The following is a 24,769-nucleotide window of genomic DNA, read 5'->3' as shown; positions in this document are numbered from 1 at the left end:
TTTTATTCGAAATAAAACATTTACTACAAAAACTAATACCCCGTTCACACGATGCAATTCGTCATTCAAGGTCCAAATACATAGAATACTTTTTACGACGAACTGCGAATGGCAGCTGTGCAACGTGAAAAAGTGATGTCCAATCGTTGCGTTGATAAAGTATGAACAAATAATTTAATATGCTTTAATAATATAAAAAATATTGAGTATAAAATATTTAATGTAAAAAAATATTTAATTTAAAAATGGTGTTTTTCGCACACAAACAAATCACAATTATACACAACAAAAAAGACAAGCAATAATTTTGAGTTTTGTTTCTGTTATCATTTTCTTTTTCTCTTCTTTTTCGTACGCCAAAGTTGAATAGTTTTCAACTTTTTTACTTCGTGCACAAGTTTGACGTATTGATTGTGACCGCTCTCATTTAAATACATACAGTAAACACGAGCTGTCAGTCGGAGTTCGTCGTAAAGGATTGTATGTTTTTGGACCTTTACTCTCTCATTCTTCATTCAACCGCCAATTTCGAACTGAATTACATTATTCGCCATACTAAATTTCAACTGCGAATTACACAAGCTGTACGTAACGAAATTCAGCTTGAATACCTACGAATTAAAAATGAGTGTCATCTTTAATTTTTATCAGCTATTTTTCATAAAATTAAAAGAAAAGGAAAATTTTTTACTTAATTTGTTAAAATAATGTAAAAAACGAATTTTTGTATAATGCACATGTATTCCGAAAAAAAAAAAAACAAAACAAAGAACAAAAAGCAAAATGGCGATGAACTGTCAAAACGAATTACGAATTTATCGTGGAAACGGGTTAATTTTCTATTGTAAATCCGAAGCCGAATTAAATAATTCAACTTGATATATAAATAAAGGTGCCTTTACACGATCACACTTTACGTACGTAAAGTCTAATGAAAAAGTAAAATGAAATTCCATCCGTATGACAAAAAAGAGAATAAAAGTCGTATGATTTATATTTTTTATGTTTACACGATTGGTATAAAACAATAACAAAGTTAGATGGAAACAACTGTTTCACTTTTTTGTATGTGTTTACATAAAAATACATCCCTGATCTAATGCAACTTGCTTGTTTTTTGAATCATTTCGAAAAATGAATAGAGCCATACGACTGTCAAATTCTGTATCCCTATTTTCTCTCAATGTGTAATGGTTTCAACTTGTTTATGTGTTAGTAATTTATTCCAACAATCATTGAGGAAGAAGAATTATAAATTTAATTTTTATTTAGATTTTGCGACGGCAACATCATTTTTTTACCGCATAGTGATAAAAAAATGTATGAAAAAATTTGATGCGTTATGTGTCTATACTGTTACACATACAATTTTTACCATTATTATAAATGTAATTTTTGTTATAAAAAACAATTATTTATTTTTTGAAATTATTTGTTTATTAATGAAAAATTGTTTTATTAAAAAACTGGACATTTTTCTTTGTATATTTCAAGTAAAATTTGGTACTATGCCTGTAAATAAATTCGAATGTGATTTTTTTTGCGGCAAAAAATGTGATGTTGTTTTAACAAAAACAAAATAAAAATGTGTATATGCTTCTTCTTCAATGTATGCTTCTTCTGCTTCAATTTCAGTTGAAAATCAAAAGTGTTTTGATTTTCATCAAACCAGTGCCTGTGTGTGTAAATTTGTTTGATCATACATACCATCCGTATTTTTCTACACAAAAAATTGACAGATCATATTACTTGTGTGCTAGTGTAAAGGGGCCTTAATTTTGTATAAATAGCTTCATTTATCTAGCGGCTTTTTTATTAAAAAAGCGGTACCACTATCAAATGATCTGGCAACATATAAAATTGGTGGCATTTCAAGTAGTTGGCAACATTTAAGTAAACATCATTGATTGAAAATTGTCGCCGGGAAACTTCCGAGAACATTTTATTCGGATAAATAGTTTAATATTAATTATAAATCAAATTTTACTTGTTTAATAAAAATTTAAAGATTTTCAACTTATAAAAATGTCCTTGATTTGTGCGAGTAAGTTATGTTTGTTATTATATAGGGAAATTATAATTTTAGGTTATGTTTGAATCGAATCAATCAAATTACAGATTCATTTGTAATGTTAAAATATTAATTCACACATTTTGCAGTTACAAATGAGGTGCCCGATACTCCTGTTATATCTCCACATTCGGGAGCTATTTTCGAGAAACGTATAATAGAAAAGTATATATTAGAAAATGGTGTTGATCCAATTACCGGCAAAGAAATGAAAGCAGAAGAATTAATTGAAGTGAAAACTCCACCAATTGTGAAGCCGAAGCCTCCTACCGCTACAAGCATTCCCGCTACATTGAAAACACTACAAGACGAATGGGATGCTTTAATGTTGCATTCGTTCACGCAGAGACAGCAGTTGCAAACAACACGCCAGGAGTTGTCGCACGCTCTTTATCAACATGATGCTGCTTGTCGTGTAATAGCGCGTCTTAACAAAGAGGTGGCAGCTGCGCGAGAAGCGTTAGCTACATTGAAACCACAGGCTGGCATAGGGGCAACCATTGCCCCAACGTCCATACCACAGCCTGCAATCGCCTCTGAAGCAGCCGGTCTTGCAACGCAGCCTATTGAACAGGCTGGAATGAGTGCGGAAATTATACAAAAGCTTCAGGATAAGGCCACTGTTCTTACACAGGAAAGAAAAAAACGTGGTCGCACTGTACCCGAAGAGTTAGTAACCCAAGATCAAATCAAGACTTTTCTTACTGTGGCTTCACATCCAGGCTTACATTCAGCTTCTATACCAGGTATATTGGCATTGGATATCAACAGTGCAGATCACAGCAAAATTTTGACAGGTGGTAATGACAAGAATGCCACTGTATTCAACAAGGACACGGAACAAGTTGTTGCCATACTCAAGGGCCATACAAAAAAGATTACCAAAGTTATATATCACCCTGATGAGGATACTGTCATCACGGGATCTCCTGATATGTCTATTCGTATTTGGAACGTACCAACTTCTCAAACACAACTTCTATTACGCTGTCACGATGGTCCAATTACAGGATTGTCTTTGCATCCAACGGGGGATTACGTTCTTTCTACTTCTTCGGACAAACACTGGGCATTTTCTGATATTCGTACTGGTCGTCTACTAACAAAGGTTTACAATGTTAATTAATTTATTGCTATTTGATGTTCTATTTTGTTGTTTACTCTATTTTAGGTTATTGACACTGCAGAGGTTGGTCTAACCACTGCTCAGTTTCACCCAGATGGTTTAATTTTTGGCACCGGCACCGATGATTCACAAGTAAAAATTTGGGATCTTAAGGAACAAAGTAATGTCGCAAACTTTCCAGGACATACAGGTCCTATATCAGCAATTTCTTTTTCTGAGAATGGTTATTATCTTGCTACAGCAGCCGATGATGCTTGCGTTAAATTGTGGGATTTGCGTAAACTCAAAAATTTCAAAACAATACAACTAGACGATACTTATGAAGTGAAAGATTTATGTTTTGATCAAAGTGGTACATATTTAGCAATAGCAGGCACTGATGTTAGGTAAGTAAATCAAATTATTTATAAGGTACTTTTTATATACACTTCTTAGTGTTTCTGTATGAGCGCATGCTTTTTGAAATGTTCCATCCAATTATGAAGTCTATTTTGTTTCACTAACACTCGCCTGGACATTTCCTTTTGAGCTTTTATACGTCTTCTCACTTGATTTTCAATTCGTGTACAATCCTCTGGTGGAATTTTTTCCAGATCCTGCAGTAGACCCTGAAATGTAAGGGTTTGAACTTTGCTGCTGATATGTTTAATTAATTTTATAATATCGAGTGTTACATACCATCAAATGCCACTGAAGTTTTTCCACTTTTTCTAAAGTAGTATTATCAGTATTTTTAGAGAAGTCACTAGAATCTAAAGAATATTTTTTATTAGATGTCTTCATTGGAGAGATCTTCCTTCTTCTTGTCTTTAATATTGGAAGATGTTTTGTATCATTGCCACTGTTTTGTGCCAATTTAACTTCAACTTTTTCAAGAATAACTGGCAGTATTGCATTTAATTTAATTTGAAGAGAACTAAAATAAAGATATTTATTAAATAATAGAATTTTACATGAATGGGATTGTTTAACTCTTTCTTTTGATTCCTTTCAAAATTATCCAATACTTCCAAAGAACGCTGCTTTAGAAATTCTATCCTTTTCCTCAAGAAATCGGGATCTTTAAGATACTTTGGCTTTTTTGTGTTTTGAGAGAATGTTTTTTCCTAGAAAAATATTTAGTTGCATACATTATTAAAAAATAAAAATATAATTTTGTATATATTACCGATTTATCATGTACAATAGCCACTAAGTGATTTAACAAAGCGAGATGGTTAAAACGCCTATTGTAGTTAAATATTTTTTGTCTAGTACGTTCATAGCCCTTTCATAATTGTTATAAACGCAATTAATAAAGTATTTAATAAATAATGTTTCTCTATACCTTAATCCAAATATCAGCGTTGAGATGATTTCTTTTTGCCAAATATGGTCTTACAATTTGATTCATATAATTAATAATTGATGATACTTCTTTTTCACCAATGGGATTTCGTTCATTAATTTGCAAATCTACAATTCCGGTTGGCTGCGGTAGTTTACATTGTTTAGAGTCTTTAACATCATCTGCTATATCTTCTGGTGCAATAATTTCATCAAAGTATCCCTAAATACAAATTAAAGAAATAAAAAAATACATTTTCGTATAATTATGCTAATATATTTATGCATCGTATAAAAAATATCTAATAATTTTTATACCATGTATTTATGTGTAAAATGTGTCATAATAGATTTTTTTTTTACATTGGTAACGAATGTTTGAACTTTTAATTATTTTCTTTAAAATAATAAAAATGTCCATAAAAAGCAATGAAATGAAATTAAAAATGAATGTTCGCTGCCTAAAGTAGCCATTACAACGAAAATTAATATTTTTTTATGCATATCAAATGTAACAAAATTATAATTTTATTCCCATCCACAAAAAACATTTATGCAATTTTGCTGTCAAAATGGCCAATATAACAAATTCTGCAAAAATAATTTTGATACATACAATTAGTTTAAGTAGAAATAAAAAGCGGCCGTACACTTCCTGAACCTCCATTAGAACTCGTTGATGTTCAGCAATATGGTTTTTTAGCTCCTCCGAAATTTTGTTGGTTTGCAAATTTTCCAATTGCCGTTGAATTTTTTTCATTTCATTAAATGCTCTTGATTCAGACTTTTGAAGAACATCGGCCGCAAACTAATATTTAATAAACCAAAAATTAAAAAGAAAAATATATATATTATTCGACATATTACTTATTAAAATTTTAATAAGGACCACATCTAATTAAATTTTAACGTTTCGAGGTCCATAGACTATGCTGTAGCTTTTGGGCGATACTTAATAAATATGGAAATTAAAATAAAAATATTTCTCTTTTTTATACACAAAAAATACATATTTTCGCCAAGTAAAGTTGAAGGGTATATCATAATATAATTCTAAATTAGAAAAATCATTTACTTTACTTGTTTACCTCTTGATATTCTGTTATGCGTTCATAGATATGCTGCTGATATGCGGATTCACTTTGTTTTTCCAAATACCTTTGTTGCGTTGCATAAAACATGAATTTCTTCCGTGTTATTTCTCGTAATGTCAATATATCACTTAGAGATGAAAAATAATAAAAATAATATATTTTAATGCACGTATTTATGAAAATCATTTCAAAAATTTAAACAATTTATTTATTTAGACATGTAGCAAGCGAAAGTCTCTATGAATTAAAAATAAACGTAAAATGAAAAAAAATAGTTCTTACGTTTTCATACGAAATTTTCTTGTCCTTCGCTGCAATGATGCGTTCTTTATATATTCCGGATCAATTATTGTTACCACGCAAGGAGCACGTGGGTTCGCAACTTGACCTTTCTAAAATAATTAATCGATAATTTATTTAAATTTTAAGAGAAATTTATTATACAAAGTACTTGCCGCATTGAAATCTTCAATTGTTAAATTTATTAGTTGTGGTGTTTCTGGATCCTTCAAATCTTCCTCATTATAAAAGTCTGTAAAGATTTATTAAAATGTTAAATACAAATAAAAAGTTCATTAATTATGTACATAATATGTACGTATATTACCCACTTATTTTAATGGGATCATAACAAAGTAACAGGAAAGATTTACATCATTTTATTATTCTTTAAATTAATTTTAGAAAATCGTCTAATATTTATTAGCATTATGGCTAATGACCCTTTAGAATAAAATGAGTAATACATATGTACATAATTTAAAGCAAATCAGTATTACCATCATATGATCGAAATATTTTGTTTTTCTTTTTAAATGTTTTATACATTATTCTCTATATTTTGTTTTTAAAAAACAAATTCCAATTTAATAAACTTATTAATGAAAAAGTTACAATAGATGGTGTATCTTTAAGTAAACAAATTGTTGGTAACTAAGCAAAAATAAAATTGGCTGTTGTCACGGCTTTACGGAAACAAAAATATGTACTCAATATGAATGAGATGAGAAAACTTTATTTTAATTTAACATTGAGGGCAAACTGATAAAAACAATTACATTCAATTTCGGTTTTATTTGCCATAAGACTATTTTTGTAATGATCACATTCTTTATCACCAAACTTTACTTTATAACACGAATGACATTTTTTTTATATTTTCATATTTATATTTTATTTTTATTTACAGAGTCTATATGTGCAAGCAGTGGCAAGACTTAAAAGTGTTTAATGATCATACTGCTCTGGCAACTGGAGTGCGTTTTGGCAAAAACGCTCAATATATTGCATCAACAAGTATGGACAGAACTCTAAAATTATATTCAATTGATTAAGTTGTATAATCTGGAATTTTATTTTAACTTTAAGGAATTATTTTGTATTGGAAAAGACATTTTTGTCTTTCAGTGTGTTTGATTATTTTATACATTTTCGGAAAATAAAAAGAAATACAAATATGAACGTATGTATAACAGTTATTTATTGCTACACATTCACTCTTAAATCTTTAATTAAAAATAATAATAAAATGTATTAAAATAACGTTTATTTGATTGCATTCGTTGTGTGTGTTGTTTATGAAGCAGCAATCTGTTTGAGTGGTCCTTCAAGGTAAGCAGCAAGAGCCATGGCTTTCTGTTTCAGAAGACCGAGACCAACATTTTCTTTTGCATAAAGACACAACAATATACTAGCAACCTGAAATAAAAAAGGATTTTTTGTTTAAATATGCACTACACATCAATAGGATTTCTCAAATTCCGCGTAATGGTTTAAAAGTAGAGAAAATTTAAACCGACTGGGATCAGGGACTGTTTGAAAATACATTACATCAGTGCAGCTGATTGAGGGATAAGTTTGGGATCATGGCGCAATTTATAATCTTTACATCTTGTTTGAAATGGTGAAAAAATATTGGTACACATTTATCACTATTTTTGATATGTGAGTTTAAAGGTATGTACACTAGGGATATAACTATTGACATTCTTTACAAATATGCAAGTTGGCATATCATAGTCGAATAGAGTATTAAAAACTATGAGAAACTACATTATTATTTTTTCGCGGTTGGTTAAAAATTTCACGCACCAAATGTCTGTCCGTCTGTTTTTTATAATCAGTTTTTTGAAGGCTCCATATGTCTTCGGAATCCAAATCTTAGATAATTAATTTAAATATGCTTTTAAGTGCTTAGTTGTTTAAAACCCGTAAAATCGGTCCATAAGAATCGGAGATATGGTCAAAACAAATATGATCAACAAATAATTTCTTATGGACTTTTTGATTTAGTATATTTGCGAAAAATCAAAAAGTTCGGAGATATAGGCAATGATGAGTCGCCATGTGACAAAAATATACTTCTAGGTTGAAATGCCCATATATAAATATTTTAATCTTAAAATTAAAAAAATAAAAAATTAAAAAAAAAGGTTTATATTATAATTATACAACATTGGCCATCTCGTGGTGGGTGGTATGCCAAAAATTTCGCCAAATTAGTTATATCCCTAATGTACACACCACATACAGTTTGCAAATCTGATGCATTTTCAAACGTACTGTGCATCAGAAATAGCACAGCGTTATTCATATCGATCAGACCCACCCACTATTTTTATTCTATCTTAGTGGTACATATGTATGTATAAGGAACATAGGGTTAATATTTGTATCAGGCTTGAAATTGCTTGTGAAAATAACATGAGAGAGATTTTTACCTTTGTTATTGCTACATGGCCACATTCGCAGTCTAATAATACGAATTGTAAACGATCTTCTCGGAAGGCATTGCGTCCATGCTTTTCATATGCAGCCCAAATATTGCTTGCTATTGCTGCAGTTACACGAGCATCCTTATCTTTATCACCATAACCCGAATAAGCCAGTAGAGCGCCTTCTTGGCTTAGAAGCCTGTGCGGGGCAATATAAAGAACTTGTTAAATATTTTATATTTATAATACGTTAGGTTTATTTATATTACTTACAAAGTATTTTGGACACCGCCAGTATTGGCTTGACTAAGAACTTGTGTTAACGCTTTTGGTTTTAACATTTTTCAATTAATAAATTTATTTCAAGTTCCTTGTACGAATCTACAAAATGTAAACATAAAAAATTAGTGATAAATAAAAACAGCTGATAGTTGTTGCCAGACATATTTTGATGTGAACCAAAAAATAAGCGGTTTAATGAAATATTAGGATGATAACAAGGCGAATTCATATAAGGTGGTGTTATTCAATCAACTGATAATTTTTTCTTATTTCGCCTGGTTTACGTAGCTGTCAAGCTGTTTGTTACAAGCTGTTTGTTATTGTTTACATTTTTATATTTTTTGTGAAAAATAAACATAAAAAAGTACATATTCATGAAAATATTATATTACGAATGAATGAATATTTGTTGCGAATGGATAATTCTACTCCGGCGGAGTAATTTTCAATATTTGGCCATCATGTAGCAGCCGCCGGACTGGTAAATACCTCATATGGGTTTTGTTATATAAAGCGTTCCGGAACAGATTTTTTAGTTAATCTCTTTATCTACATAGTGTATATATAAAACAATATTGTTTAATTTGTTAACATTTAATAGATTTCAAAATTAATCCATAACGTAGAAGTCAGCTGCCGCCAGCCGGGTAAATACTTCATATGCGTTTCTTAATATTAAGTGTTCCGGAAGAGATTTTTTTAGTTAATCACGTTATCTACACAATTTTAATATAAAATATAAAACAATATTGTGTAATATGTTAACATTTAATAGAAAAAAAAATATTTTTCTTAAATAACATATTTGTATACATACCAATTATGCCATTATTTAAATAGAATGATAATTGTTTACGAGATGCTTGGTATTTTCAGATTTTTTACATAAATAATTCAAAATATTAACGAAGTTTTTCTCCGTTTAACGGGCATTTTTAAATATAAAAATGTAAACAATAACAAACTTTAACAGCTACGTAAACCAGGCGAATTAAGAAAAAAATTAATAGCTCATTGAATAACACCACCTTTAATTCGCCCTGGGTCCTTTGTTGACGAGAGAGCCCGGAGACAAATATGATTGGCCAATTGTTACTAGGGTTCTATAAATCGACTTTCGAATAATCGAACAATCGACTTTTTGTCGAAAAAAGTCGAAAAGTCGAAGTCGACTACTTTGTTCCAAAAAAGTCGATAACTCGACTATCGTCTATGAAAAAAGTCGAAAAGTCGACTTTGTAAATAAAAGTCGAAAAGTCGGAAAGTCGAAAAAAGTCGAAAAGTCGAAAAAAATCGATAAGTCGAAAAAAGTCGAAGAAAGTCGAAAAAAAGTCGAAAAGTCGGAAAAAGTCGAAAAAAGTCGAAAATAGTCGAAAATTTTAAAAAAGTGGAAAAGAGGTCAAAAACTCTAAAATAGTCGGAAAAACTCGAAAAAAGTAAAAAAATAGTCGAAAAAAGTCGAAAATAGTCAAAAAGTCGTAAAAAATCGAAAAGTCGGAAAAAGTCGAAAAGTCGAAAAATGTCGGAAAAAGTCGAAAAAAGTCGGAAAATGTCGGAAAAAGTCGAAAAGTCGACTTTTAAATAAATGAAAAAGGTCGAAAAGTCGAAAAATCGACGCACATAAAGAAAACAACCCGACGAAAAATAAAACAAACCGCAACAGCTGTTTTATCAAAATAAACATTTTTTTTGGTGTGGTGAGTTTTTTTTGTTTACAAATATGTGTTTGTGCACGTGGGAAAGACGCAAAAACTCGTTTTCAATATTTACATTTTCAATATGTGTTTATGCACGTGGAAAAGATTCAAAAAAATTGATTTTCATGATTTACTTTAAAAAAATTATTTTTGATCAATTAAAATATGTATATAAATGTGGAAAGGAACAAATCTGATAAAATAAAAATATATATGGGATTATATCGTTACAGAATGCCTTTTAATAAAAACCATTCAAAAAATAATACTATGGTCATATATAGAAAATAATATATAAATGCTATCGGACGATCTTGTGCACGATAAAAACCTATATAGAACTTTAAGTTGGAAGTGTAGAAATCGGATGGCATACATTTTTTTCCGGATTTCATCGTTCTAGGGTGTGTACTACAACAACAAACTTTTTTTTTACAAAAAATGTTACTATAGCCGTATATATAAAATGATATATAACTGCTATCGGACGATCTTGTGCACGACAAAAACCTATATAGAACTTTAAGTTGGAAGTGTAGAAATCGGATGACATACATTTTTTTCCGGATTTCATCGTTCTAGGGTGTGTACTACAACAACAAACTTTTTTTTTTACAAAAAATGTTACTATAGCCGTATATATAAAATGATATACAACTGCTATCGGACGATCTTGTGCACGATAAAAACCTATATAGAACTTTAAGTTGGAAGTGTAGAAATCGGATGGCATACATTTTTTTCCGGATTTCATCGTTCTAGGGTGTGTACTACAACAACAAACTTTTTTTTTACAAAAAATGTTACTATGGCCGTATATATAAAATGATATATAACTGCTCAATAATAAACTCCATCTACTAAAAATATTTTGACAAATACCTATTGTCTAAGATCCTAGTCTATACTTTTATAAATTTTAGACCAATATTTCGGTGTATAAGTTCCTTGGCTCCCTGATGAGTTTATCGTATACCGATATTGTCCATATTCAATAACAAACTCAATCAACTAAAATTATTTTGGCAAATATTGGCTGGTCTTAGACTGTAATAAGATCCCAGCATATACTTTTATGGATATTAGACCAATATTTCGATGTGTTACAAACGGTGTAAAATGTTCCTTGACTCCCTGATGGGTAGTGTCTTTCAAGTGGTGATTTAACGATCTTGAAAGTGACGGAACTAATAGGGAATCACATTGTTTGCCGGTCTCTGGTAAGATTTTAGGTTGATAGTCATGCTGCACTTAAAGCATTAATATGTCATAGCTGTATTCTTGCATAGTCGTAGAATGAAGAAAAGATCTAAGTGTTATTATGAGACCGTTTACAATAAGGCTGTGTTGGGTACCAGGACCCTGCAATATACACAAATGAGGTATCTGGCGAACTGATACGATGAGGCTCGAATCTTGTCCCATATGAACGGAACAAGAAGTTAAAGCCACCCCTTTTTCATTTTTTTAGGTTGATCTCCGATGGATTCCGTGACTTTCAACCAGTCATGGAATATAGAATGAATTGCACATTATATATGGCCGTTTTAAAAATACTTGATTCTAAAGAAACCGGGATTATTATTGGGGTAGATGGTGTACACCAAGAACACTGGCTATAAAACATTATTAAAATACATACATTTTTCTTAGCACAAAATAAATATGTCTAGTAATTTGTTTTTGTTTCATTTGTTTACGTTTTTACAGAAACTCACCACACAACAATCAAAAACAGCTGTTAGGGTTTGCTGTTTTATCAAAAGGTTGTTTTATTAACGGGTATGAAAAATCGACTTTTCATAAAATGGAAAAAGTCGAAAGGTCGAAAAGTCGACTTTTAACTAAATGCAAAAAGTCGAAAAGTCGACTTTTCGTTTCAACTATAGAACCCTAATTGTTACTCTCATATTCACTACAGCACAGGCATGGAAAGTTTTATTTTTGAAATGGTTGTATTTTAATTAAAAGTAATAGTTATAATTTGTAAATTTCTTTTAGACTTCTTTACTTATATCAATTTATGAAATATTTTGGATTTAAAATTTGTTTCTTTTTGGAAATATACATATTTAATCAGTCTTTAACAGGCAATCGCCGTGTTAACTTCCTGTTTTTTCTTAGCGGTTATTCTGTTTTGGATTTTTCTACTGAGATATTCAGTTTGCCATTTTGTTTTTGATCAATTTTTCAATTTAAGTTAGAGTAAAGTAAAAGGACTTTTAATTTGGAAAGGTTGATAAGGAATTTTTCAGGATGAACGGGACTGACCCTCCCAATCATAACAGGTTCAGCATACTTGATACCCCAACGACTAAAAATTCCCACAAGAAAAATAAGAGATTAAGAGTTGATGATTTTGTACCGTTACCCGAAGTTGTAAGAAATGAAGACCACATACCTCGATACTTAGTAGCTTCAACAATCCCAGCTACAAATGCCTCTGAAACTAAGCCACTTTCCTCGTATAATGTATTCCAAATAGAAAAAGGACTAAACTTTATTTCTAGAGACTACGTTGATATAACAGAAATGCGGAATGGTGATCTGTTAATCAAAGCATCCCATATGAAATCAGCGCAGAAATTTCTAAAGGCAAAATATATTGACAATGTTCCTGTGAAGATAGAAATGCATAAAACCCTCAACTCTATTCAAGGCAGATTTTTCTCCAGAAAAATTATCGACATATCCGAGGATGAATTGATAAAATCATTGGAAGATCAAAAGGTTATCGACCAGACTATTTAAAATTAGGTTGGGAAAGGGTACGTGTGGATGAATACATCTCTAATCCAATGAGATGCGTCAACTGTCAGAAGTTGGGACACACAAAGAATAGATGCAAAAACATTGAAATTTGTAAAGAATGTGGTTATGTTCCTCCCCATGAACAATGCACAGTGGGGCAGAATGGAAATTTTTTGGAAATAAATCTGGCATTTCTAAACGGCTGATCCGATCGGGATAAAATTTGGCGTGAGGGTAGCCAAGGAGTATTCGAGTTTTAGTTTTGAAGATGAACCCTGCAGATGCCCTAGGGACGGCGCTGTGGCGGCTCAAAGTAGGGTACCTACGACATGTAAAATTTTTAAACTCGTGCCATTTTTTTGTTTTTCACCCAAATACAAAGATTTTTATATTTTCTGAAAGCGCTCGACGAGATCTAGGACATACTACTTATCTCTTATAATATCCGAGTTATAGGCATTTAAAAATTTAGTGATACAAAATTTACCATACCTTGGACCGCCTTTTTTGAATACCGGGCGTAATTTTGGACCAAATGGACTCAATTTTTTCTTGTTAGTTAGGCAACAAAATTTCCAATAATATACAAAAAATTTCAGATCAATATCATTTACAGATCCAAAAATATACGTATTTTAATTTAAAAATTCAAAAAATTTTAGATTTTTGCCGTTTTTTTGCCAAAAATGTGTCTTAACTCTTTTATTAATAAAATAAAATTTTCTTTAAGAACATATAACAATTTTATAATTTTCTAAAAGGTATCTTTACGCAGAACGCTTTGGCGTAAAAAACTTGTCCTATTTTTAGAAAATGTTGCCACTGCGTCCTTCCGAATATGACCTATTTTTTATCAAAACTTCAACTTTGGGCGACATGTTCTAAAATCCCAAAGCTGGGATCAGAAAACTGAAAGCAGTTTTGGAAACCTCAATATGTTTTCTATTTACTCCAAAAGTATTTTCCCAGCCCTGAAAGAAATGTGGACCCTATGGGCATTTTCTTATTTGAAATGACAAATTTAACAAGCGTTGAAAATTTCATTGAGTTTTGTTCATAAATAAAGATTTTGTCATATATTACATATTTGTTTAATTTCTAAAACTATGATTTATATCAAAATTTTAATAGGGTCGCAGATAGCTACAACAATTTAGTCCATATTTATCCCTTAATATCATTTTTTAGTTAGATATGGAAATTCTCGACCCTTTACAAAAAATTTCAAGCCAATATCTCAATTACATTCAAAAATATGTTCATTTAAACCTGTGTCCTTTAATTTCATCTTTTTCATATTTTAGTATTAAGTATGACAGAACATATTTAAATCTTATATTTACCTATTTTCTATTTGTTTGCTTATCCTTATAATTGAAAGGTCCTATTATGAATTACAGGTTATAGTAATATAGTCCTAAATGTTAATAGGTAGACAATTCGTAATTTTTCACTTTGGAATACCTGTATCGGAAATGACAAGAATTGGTATATAAGTAAACTTCTTAGATTTTAAGTACCATATTTAATAAATCTACAATGAAGATTACATTAAAGTACGAAGAGTTGTGTTCCGTTTTATGGAGTGTATCTTCAAAAGGGCCAGAAAGAATTGAAGACATTTCAAATTATATAAAAACTACATATAGTAGAAAAGTAGACAAAACAGGCATATCAAAAATTGAAAACTTTTTAAAACTTTTTGATGTAAAAAGTAAGTCTGTGGATGGAAATCAAAAGAAATTTCGATTAAAATTTTGTAGTTGATGTAAACTACTACGGAAATCTCAACTTACAACACATCAACAGGAGCGCCTTGCAAGACATACGAAGATTTATGTTCAAGGTCAAAAAAAAAGAGGGTCACACAAACACTTTTTTCAATCTCAAATGAGGAAATTGCTGATACATTTAACGAAATGCTGAAAAAGGAATACCAACCTATGGATGCCGTACATATTGCAACTATTCTTCCTAATGCATCACCAAAACGACTTAAGCGAATTGTGGAAAGTATACCAACTCCAACATCACAATCAAATTTTACTGAAGAGGAAGCAATAGCGCTTATTAAGGAAAGCTCTGCATGAATAAGGACACAATATATTACCATCATACAAGGCGATCCAGGAAAAAAAAACAAACTATCCTACCATCACCTATTGCTGTTAATGATGTGGAAGCTTGTATTGATATATCATCTTTGCTCGAAAACACAGCATCAAGAATTGTGTCAGACTTTTCAGAAGACCAACTAAGGAAAATTCATAACTGTGATGTTGTCTTAATGTGTAAGTGGGGATGTGACGGTTTATCAGCACTTCCAGAATACAAACAAGCTTGAGGAAGTCGGACATTAGCAGACTACAAAAGTGTATTTATGTCATCATTAGTGCCACTACGAATTCGTTCATATTCCCTTAATCCATCATCGTCAAGCATCGGAAATTCATTTGAAGATATATGGATCAATACAACTCCGGGTTCAAAAAATTTTTGTAGACCCATTGGATTTGAATATATAAAGGAGTCAAAGAAAACAACAAAAGATTTAGTGGAATATTTAAAAGATGAAATAAATGCACTGGAGCCCATTTGCATAAAAATAAATGAATTCTCTATTAATGTATCATATCAGCTAAGCTTAACAATGATTGATGGAAAGGTCAGCAATTCCATAACAGAAACTTCTTCCTTCTGGAGATGTTCAATATGTAATGAGAAAAAGTCGCAATTCTCAAATATAAACAAAAGCAGAAGTATTAATGTCTTTCGGAATTTCACCACTTCATGCCAGAATACGATTTTTGGATTACTTTTTACACATAGCATACGACCTCAAATACAGAAGTGTGCCAGAGAATCTTACTAAATCAACAAAAAATAATGAAGAATTGAAAGAACTGAGAGCTGCGGAAAAAAGCAGAATCCAAGAAGAATTTAAAGTTCAGATGGGATTAAACATCGACAAACCACTTCCAAGTTGCGGTAGTACAAATGACGGTAATACGGCGAGAAGGTTTTTTCGTGATTTTGAAATTACTTCAAAAATAACTGGAATCGACAAGGAGTTGCTTCGAAGAGTTAACACTATTTTAATGGCATTAAAATAGTGTTAAACATAAATTCCTTGTATCTCTGTATCCATGGAGGGAACTAACACCAACAGTACACAAAGTATGGTCAAATAATAATTGAATCGAATATTCTTCCACTTGGAGAGTTAACAGAAGAAGCCCAGGAAGCGAGGAATCGAGATTTTAAGCATGTTCAACTATTCAGCTCAAGAAAATGCTCCAGGCAATCACAGAATGAAGATATTTTTAATAATTTACTTCTATCTTCTGATCCTGTTCTTTCAACTATGCGAAAAAGATGGATTTGTTATGAAACTCTATCATCTCAAAACAAGGAAGATTTAAAGGACTTATATTACCTTCTGGATATGTATACCGATATGACAGATTATTTTATAGAAAATAAGTAGTGTTAGGAATTAACTATATAAGTAGGTTGTAAGAATTAATTGTATTATGTTTAAATAAACAGTTCAAATAAAAATAGCTATTATACTAACTGATGATATTGTATTAAATTGAGTTTTATGTTTCGGTGGGCGGGAAAGGTGGTTTGTGTGGGGTGATTTAGGTGTTGTTGTGCGTGGCTCATAATACAATTATAATTTTTTTATTGTATATACAATGTTATAGTCTTTAATAAAATAATTAACTAAATAATTTTTAAAAATTGTCCAAATATTTTATTCAACACCAAATGTATGTTCTGTCATACTTAATACTAAATTATGAAAGAGATGAAATTAAAGGACACAGGTTTAAATGAACATATTTTTGAATGTAATTGAGATATTGGCTTGAAATTTTTTGTAAAGGGTTGAGAATTTCCATATCTAACTAAAAAATGATATTAAGGGATAAATATGGTCTAAATTGTTGTAGCTATCTGCGACCCTATTAAAATTTTGATATAAATCATAGTTTTAGAAATTAAACAAATATGTAATATATGACAAAATCTTTATTTATGAACAAAACTCAATGAAATTTTCAAAGCTTGTTAAATTTGTCATTTTAAATAAGAAAATGCAAAAAAAATTGAAAAGGTCAAAGGGCATCCCGCAATTCTCAAAAATAGGAATGAAAATCCCAAAAATGGGATTTTTTACTTTTTTGCCCATAGGGTCCACATTTCTTTCAGGGCTGGGAAAATACTTTTGGAGTAAATAGAAAACATATTGAGGTTTCCAAAACTGCTTTCAGTTTTCTAATCCCAGCTTTGGGATTTTAGAACATGTCGCCCAAAGTTGAAGTTTTGATAAAAAATAGGTCATATTCGGAAGGACGCAGTGGCAACATTTTCAAAAAATTGGACAATTATTTTACGCCAAAGCGTTCTGCGTAAAGATACCTTTTAGAAAACTATAAAATTGTTATATGTTCTTAAAGAAAATTTTATTTTATTAATAAAAGAGTTAAGACACATTTTTGGCAAAAAACGGCAAAAATCTAAAATTTTTTGAATTTTTAAATTAAAATACGTATATTTTTTGATCTGTAAATGATATTGATCTGAAATTTTTTGTATGTTATTGGAAATTTTGTTGTCTAACTAACAAGAAAAAATTGAGTCCAAAATTACGCCCGGTATTCAAAAAAAGGCGGATCAAGGTATGGTAAATTTTGTATCACTAAATTTTTAAATGCCTATAACTCGGATATTATAAGAGATAAGTAGTATGTAGCATGTTTTTTTAAGATCTCGTCAAGCGCTTTCAGAAAATATAAAAATCTTTGTATTTGGGTGAAAAACAAAAAAATGGCACGAGTTTAAAAATTTTACATGTCGTAGGTACACTACTTTGAGCCGCCACAGCGCCGTCCCTGGGGCATCTACAGGGTTTATCTTCAAAACTTAAACTCGAATACTCCTTGGCTACGCTCACGCCAAATTTTATCCCGATCGGATCAGCCGTTTAGAAATGCCAGATTTATTTCCAAAAAATTTCCATTCTGCCCCACTGTGCAATGCATAAGAAAATTCTGTGTCAACTGTAACTCTGAGTCTCATACATCTTATGACTCTTTATGTCCATCTTTCATCAAACATAAATCTGTGAATAAAATAAAGGCAAATAGAAGATGCACTGTAAGAGAGGCCTGGAAAATTTTCAATGAGAATCCATCTATCCATACAATTAAACCATTCACTAAAAACAGTTTGACATTCTCTGACATAGTACGTAACAATAATTCTAATGCAAAAAGTGATCAACCACCTACAAAAGAAAATACAAATATAGCTCTCAACGAAAAGGAATCAGAAACAATAAGCTTCCTTAATAACAAGAACAACACAACAGAAAATAAGAAAAATAATAACGTTAACAACAACACCAACTCAAGCGACAACAACAAAATCGACAACATCAACACAAACAACAACAGCAAAATCAACAAATCTATAGAACAAGACACTAACAACAAGATTAACATAGCAGTAGAACATTCTTTTTTAATTGAAAAGCCCGTTACATCTTTTGACGACAATTCAGCAATGAATGTCGATAATAATATTATCGATTTAGAGAAGGAAATAGACGTTGATTAATTAAATTAATGTCATTAAATCAACTGGTGAGCTTTTGTTTCAGACTGTAACAATTAAAAAGGAAATTGTAATTTGAATATTTATAAAGAATGTGATATTTCTTTAACGAATAATATGGTTAATACTATAACAAGAATTGATAATGAGCATCACTTAATTGTTGGAGATCTTAATTCTCAGAACACTTCATGGGGTTCTCAGTCTACATCAGGGGATGGTTTTATCTGGGAAGAGTTTGCTAATGATTTGAGTATGGTAATATTGAATGATGGTTCACACTCCTAAAACGATTCCAACCTAAATTTTTGGAAAACTGAGCTAACTGGTCTAATTATTCATCGAAAATAACTTCAATTTTGGAGGATTTTCCTCAATCAACCAATGTCAATAGGGAATCTGCCCAAATAAAAAGGATTATCAGAAAAGCTGCCAATGAAACAATTCCGCAGAGCAAACAAATTAATGATAAAAACTCCCCTGCATGGTTTAACACTTCTATAGCAAAACTTATAAGGAATAAACATAAGGCCTGGAACCTTTTTATGAGACATAGAAGTCCGAAAAATGCCATAAATTATAGGAGAGCGACAGCTTTGGTGAAAAAAGAATCTAATATTGCAAAGCGGGCTACATGGGACAATTTTTTGAATTCTTTAAATCCTTTGTTAGATGTACGTACATTGTGGTCTAGAGTTAATAACATTAAGGCTGAAAGAAGATGTCATTTCCCAACTATATTTGATGGTAATATTAGTATTGAAGACCCAAGTGATATTGCAGATAAATTCGCAGAGTATTGGTGTTCGGTTGGTTCAGATAGAATTTTTAATACTGCTATAATGACGAAAAAGCGTTCTTACATCTCACTTCAAGATGATTCATCTGTAGGTGCAAACAATTATCTTTGTAATGACTTTACCATCGATGAACTCAATCATGTACTCAGTAAAGTCAAAGGCACAACACCATCAAGTGATCGAATAACATACTCAATGATTAAAAATTCACCAATTTCACTGAAAAGAAGACTTTTACAGCTATACAATAATATCTTAAAAAGTGGCATTTATCCGCACGACTTAAAATTTTCTCTTCTTACACCCATCCCAAAGCTGGGAAAAAACCCGAAAAGACTCGAAGGTTATCGTCCTATTTCCCTGATACCTGTTTTATCAAAGGTCTTGGAAAAATTAATTACGACCAGGTTTGGCAAACTAGTTGTGGATAATATTTCTCATGTACAACACGCATTTCTTTCTCATGTACAACAAATTGAGGCAAAATTTAGCTAAGAAAAAACATAGTGTGGTGTTATCGGAAGACATAGAAAAAGCTTTCGACCGTGTTGTATCCACTTTTGTTTTGGATGAAATGCTTGAATGGGGTGTACCTTTCCAAATGATTAAGCTACTTTATTCGTTCCTTTCCAATCGTATGGTGAAGGTGAGAGTTGATGGGTATTTTTCTTCCATGCATCATTTGGATAATGGGGTTCCGCAAGGTTCTCCGTTATCAGTGGTTTTGTTTAATGTATATGTCAATTCTCTGGCTAAATCGATTAAGGCAATCCCGGGCATTGATTTTGTTGGCATATACGCAGATAACATTTTTGCAGTCGCATCTGGAACACCACGTGCTGTTTCTGCCAATCTTAAGCTTTTGAATAATAAAATGCAAAGTTGGGCCACTTCTAGAGGTGCTGTAATTCCGGAAAACAAGTCCGAGTTGCTGCATGTTTGTAGAAGGAGAAAGTGTTGCAATCCGACTGTTTTTATTGGCAATTATGAAATTACTTGTGCTAATCAAATGAGGATACTAGGTATTATTTTTACGAAGAACTTATTATGGAATGAAAACGTAAAACTGGTAACTTCCAAATTACGAAAAATAAACAATCTTCTAAAATTGATATGTTCGAAAAGAAAAGGTTCACATATTGATATTGCCATTAATATATGCAAAGCTTTATCCCACGGTTTAGATATGCACGGTATATCCATTTATGGTTGGACATCTAAGGGAAACGTTAACAAAATAAATGCAGTTTTAAATGATTGTTTTCGTTCTGCTACTGGTCTATTAAGAACAACACCAATTGAATCACTGCAAGTTGAAAGTAAATCGGCAGATTTTATTAGTTTGCTACATAAAAGATCGGTCAATTTAGCGTCTCGATCAATTACTGATCATAATGAAGGGCTTCACAACTAAACCGAAAAAGTACATTTGTTCAATAAGAAAAATTTTGTTCTTTCTTGGGGAAATTGGCATACCAATACCGGAAAAACCTGAAAATTGTGATAGTTTTGAGAACAATGTAGCTGTGGATTTTAGTCTATCTGTATATGGCAAGTCTAACACTTCACCTGAAATGTTTAAATCTTTGATCGCGGAAAAATTGGCTAAATTCTCTGCTGAATTGGAATTATATACGAATGGTTCTTTCCAGAATGGTTTAACATCTTATGCTGTTGTGGAACATCAAATTGATTCAAATTGGTTAGTTGTAAGACAAAGTCAATTGCCGGTATATGCCGGTGTTTTTTCGGCTGAACTTGCTGCTATCAGTGCAGCAATTTATTATGCCATTCAGAAGAACTCGAGAGCCATAATATGTACCGATAGCCTCAGTGTTGTCAAGAGCATTTTTTATAATAAAAATGATATCTATGACAATATATTGAAAAATCCAGCTTTACATCAGCCTATTCTTATTTTATGGATTCATTCCCATATTGGCATAACTGGTAATGAGCTTGCAGATAATGCAGCAAAGGAAGCAATCAAATTTCCGCTCATAATTGAAGTCCCTTGTCGCCATCATGTCTTGAACAATATTTATAAGATAACATATAAATCTCAACAGCAACTTAAGTGGGATAATTCCGTATGTTTTCTTAGACAGCATAATACGTCATGTACAAGGCCTAAATATTATGAAAATTTCACCAGGCTGCAGTGTATAGAATTAGCTCGTCTAAGAGTTGGTAAGGCGCTTTTTAATTCTCAACATTTCTATAACCGAACAGAACCACTTCTGTGCACCACCTGTCATCAAGTTATGAATGTTTACCATGTCCTGAAAGAATGCCCAAGGTCCAAAATGGCTAATTCATTGGATAAGATTCTTCATTGCTCTGATCCACATAGGCTTGCCATATTTGAAATCAACAAAAAACGTACATCGTAGTTAAAAAAGCAGTACAATTGAGTAGAAAAAAGTACAATTGTTTATTTTTAAAAAAATTCAATTAAATTGTTCTAAAAACGGTATATTGATATAGGTTGTTATGATTTTTCACAACAAACTCAATTGAAAACTAATTCATGAGAAATAAATTTATAATTAATCCAATTACAAATCATTTTTTAATATTCGTGTGTTATTAATTTATATTTTTTCTTTGAAAAATGTCGAAGTCACCAAATTTTTGTTTTGTTTACATTTTCAAATAGCAATAATTTGTTGTGAACATTCATATGTTTGATATCTTTTACTGGAGAAAAAATATCCAGTAAAAATTCTCTATCAACGAACTGTCATATTTATCATTCTCATACTCTCTCGTTGCAAATTTTGTAAAGTACGCGAACGGAATATAGTAACAAATTGTTACAAATTACTGAAATATCGTTAATAGAAAAACGTTCTAAAAACCCATACTATTTTATTCTGATATCAATATTTACAAGTCAATCAATCAATTATTACAAGTCAATAACTTTCTTCCAACTTCCTCAGATACTTCATTTACGAAGAATTAGAATGGCAGGATCGTTTTTCTTTAAATCGTTCCACAGCGGGGATGGATAAAGTCATCGAATGGTACATGACGGAGCATTACAGACCATTTTAACATTCAAACATGTCCTTCAGATTTCAAATTTTTTTTATTTCGAAAATTCATTAAAAACTTTCATTACATTGCTGTCTAAATCAAATGTTTAATAAATGTATTATTTAATACATGACAAAGGCATCCAAACCTCATATCAAATGGATGAGCATTATCTATTAAGTCCTTAAATAGCGATTCTATAAGTAGAATAATTGTCTATGGTCATATTTATACAAATACTAAAAAGAAGTACATTTGCGTACTTCTTTAGGGGTTATGCAGTTAAAAGTACAATTACTAAAAAAAAGTACGCGTACTGCTGAAAACAGTACGTCTGGCAAGCCTAGATCCACATCAGTTACCGAATATTAAAAAATCTTTTCATATACATAATATTTATGATATTTAAATTAGTATCCTAAGATTTCAATGTACATACATACATATTTTTAATTTTGTAAATAGTTTTAATTTTTTTTTATCTAACTTTAAATTTTTCATATTTTGCGCGCAATATGGTCTAGTTACCCTGCGCCTTTCTTTAGTATATTTTATAAATTTATTTATAAAGTATATTTTAATAAATAAATAAATAAATACATATTTAAAAAACATTTAAAAGTTATTATGGGGAATGTAAGTTAATACTGGATTTGTAAAATCATAAAAATGCATTTAATATTCCATTCGGTCATAAGTAAATGAAATATTAACAAGTAAGAAGCCTATATTCGCCTTTGCCGAATCTTATATACCCTTCACCATATTGTGTTTAAAAAATATTAATTTTATAAAATGTCAATTTATTTCATATTCCCGACCCTGTCATAACTTAAGCAAAACAAGAGAAACAACAACAATGCTAAAAGAAATAAAAACAGAAAAAACAAAATACACAACGTAATGAAACCACAGCCATCCAAACATTCGAAACAATATATACAAAAAAACAAAATACACAAGGCAATGAAACCACAGACATCCAAACATATGAAACGAAATACATACACAAAAAAAAAAAACAAAAACAAAATACACATCGCAATGAAACCAACCTTTTATACAATAAGCAGTGTTGTTGTTGCTTTTTTGATGAAATTATCAGAGGTTGTCTCGGATTTTTGCTCATATCTCCGTTATTTATGGACCGATTTTGCTGATTTTCAATAGGAAACTTCTCGAAAGTATGTCCAACAGAATTATTGAAGATTTGGATCCTGCAGATATCTGGGGTTCTCAGAAAATTGATTTCAACAAACACACAGACAGACGGACATAGCTTAATCGACCATCTATAAGGACTCGGAATATATATACTTTATAGGGTCGGAAAATTATATTGTAGAAATTACAAACGGAATGACAAACTTATATATACCCTTCTCACGAAGGTGAAGGGTATAAAAATAGCTGAAGAGATTTAAAAAATCTTTAAAAATAAGTTTATTTAAAAAAAATTATTCTAAAAACGTAGATCATGTTAAATATATTAAGATGTCCATCCTTGCTTTAGCAGACAAGCGACAACACAACCTCGTTCAATGAACGCTCAAACGAGACCACAGGGTATACAGAGCCGTCACGAGCAAAAAACAATTTCCTTCTCTTTCGCACAAAACGAATTGAATAATTTTTTTTAGCTGTATTTTATATACCTCTTCTCACCAATTTCAAAATCAAACAAAAGCTGATTTTAGACTTTTTTAAATGTCAAAAGTGACACCTCTGTATACTTTGTGACGAGACCACAGGTTATACAGAGGCGTCACGAGCAATAAACTATTTCTATCTCTTTCAATACAAGTTTGACACTATTTTTTTTTAGCTGTAGTTTGTATATCCCTTCATGCACAAGTTTCACAAAAGCTAGACAACATCTGATTTAAGACTTTTTTAAACGTCAAAGGTGACACCTCTGTATACTTTGTGACGATGAATGAGTTTTTAACAAGATATATTAATTATAAGGTAATGTTATCAGATCGTTTTTTGCTATTGTGTTCATTTTTCGCCGTGGTGTATAATTATTAATTAATGTCAAACTTTGATTCCATTTTATTAATGTCGAACTGGTTTTATTTTGTATATGTGAATTTTGTGATTAAAGTGAAATTGTGTGACTGGGGTATATTTTTGTGTTTAGTTGTGTGAAGTTTAAACATCAAAATAAATTATAAACAGATTGAAATTTATAAACATTTTTCGTTTAATATAAATTCGCTTTGATTTATTTGTCAGCTG

The 24,769-nt window shown here is 30.9% G+C and overlaps 3 protein-coding genes across 3 annotated transcripts; 1 reads left to right on the top strand and 2 right to left on the bottom strand.

Annotated features, from left to right (window-relative positions):
- Positions 1–1,863: 1,863 nt before the first annotated feature.
- Positions 1,864–7,082, top strand: LOC119600031 (pre-mRNA-processing factor 19). The gene is made up of 4 exons (XM_037950033.1): positions 1,864–2,044; positions 2,161–3,179; positions 3,243–3,583; positions 6,807–7,082. Exons 1-4 carry the CDS (start codon positions 2,026–2,028, stop codon positions 6,949–6,951), a joined length of 1,524 nt encoding a protein of 507 aa, XP_037805961.1. The 5' UTR covers positions 1,864–2,025; the 3' UTR covers positions 6,952–7,082.
- On the bottom strand, positions 3,555–6,700 carry LOC119600049. Its single transcript, XM_037950070.1, has 10 exons — positions 6,676–6,700; positions 6,073–6,149; positions 5,900–6,009; positions 5,612–5,744; positions 5,140–5,331; positions 4,525–4,746; positions 4,366–4,464; positions 4,170–4,303; positions 3,876–4,113; positions 3,555–3,805 (listed from the first exon to the last, which is right to left on the bottom strand). The coding sequence occupies exons 1-10, from the start codon at positions 6,698–6,700 to the stop codon at positions 3,629–3,631; spliced, it is 1,407 nt and encodes a 468-aa protein (XP_037805998.1). The 3' UTR covers positions 3,555–3,628.
- On the bottom strand, positions 7,073–8,774 carry LOC119600032 (ragulator complex protein LAMTOR2 homolog). The gene is made up of 3 exons (XM_037950034.1): positions 8,605–8,774; positions 8,338–8,530; positions 7,073–7,315 (listed from the first exon to the last, which is right to left on the bottom strand). Exons 1-3 carry the CDS (start codon positions 8,670–8,672, stop codon positions 7,193–7,195), a joined length of 384 nt encoding a protein of 127 aa, XP_037805962.1. The 5' UTR covers positions 8,673–8,774; the 3' UTR covers positions 7,073–7,192.
- Positions 8,775–24,769: the final 15,995 nt, after the last annotated feature.

This window comes from Lucilia sericata, unplaced genomic scaffold (assembly GCF_015586225.1).
Source record: "Lucilia sericata isolate MDLA Ls3-8-SP2 unplaced genomic scaffold, ASM1558622v1 Contig000101F_arrow, whole genome shotgun sequence".
NCBI lineage: Eukaryota > Metazoa > Arthropoda > Insecta > Diptera > Calliphoridae > Lucilia > Lucilia sericata.
This window is presented reverse-complemented; position numbering and strand designations above follow the sequence as displayed.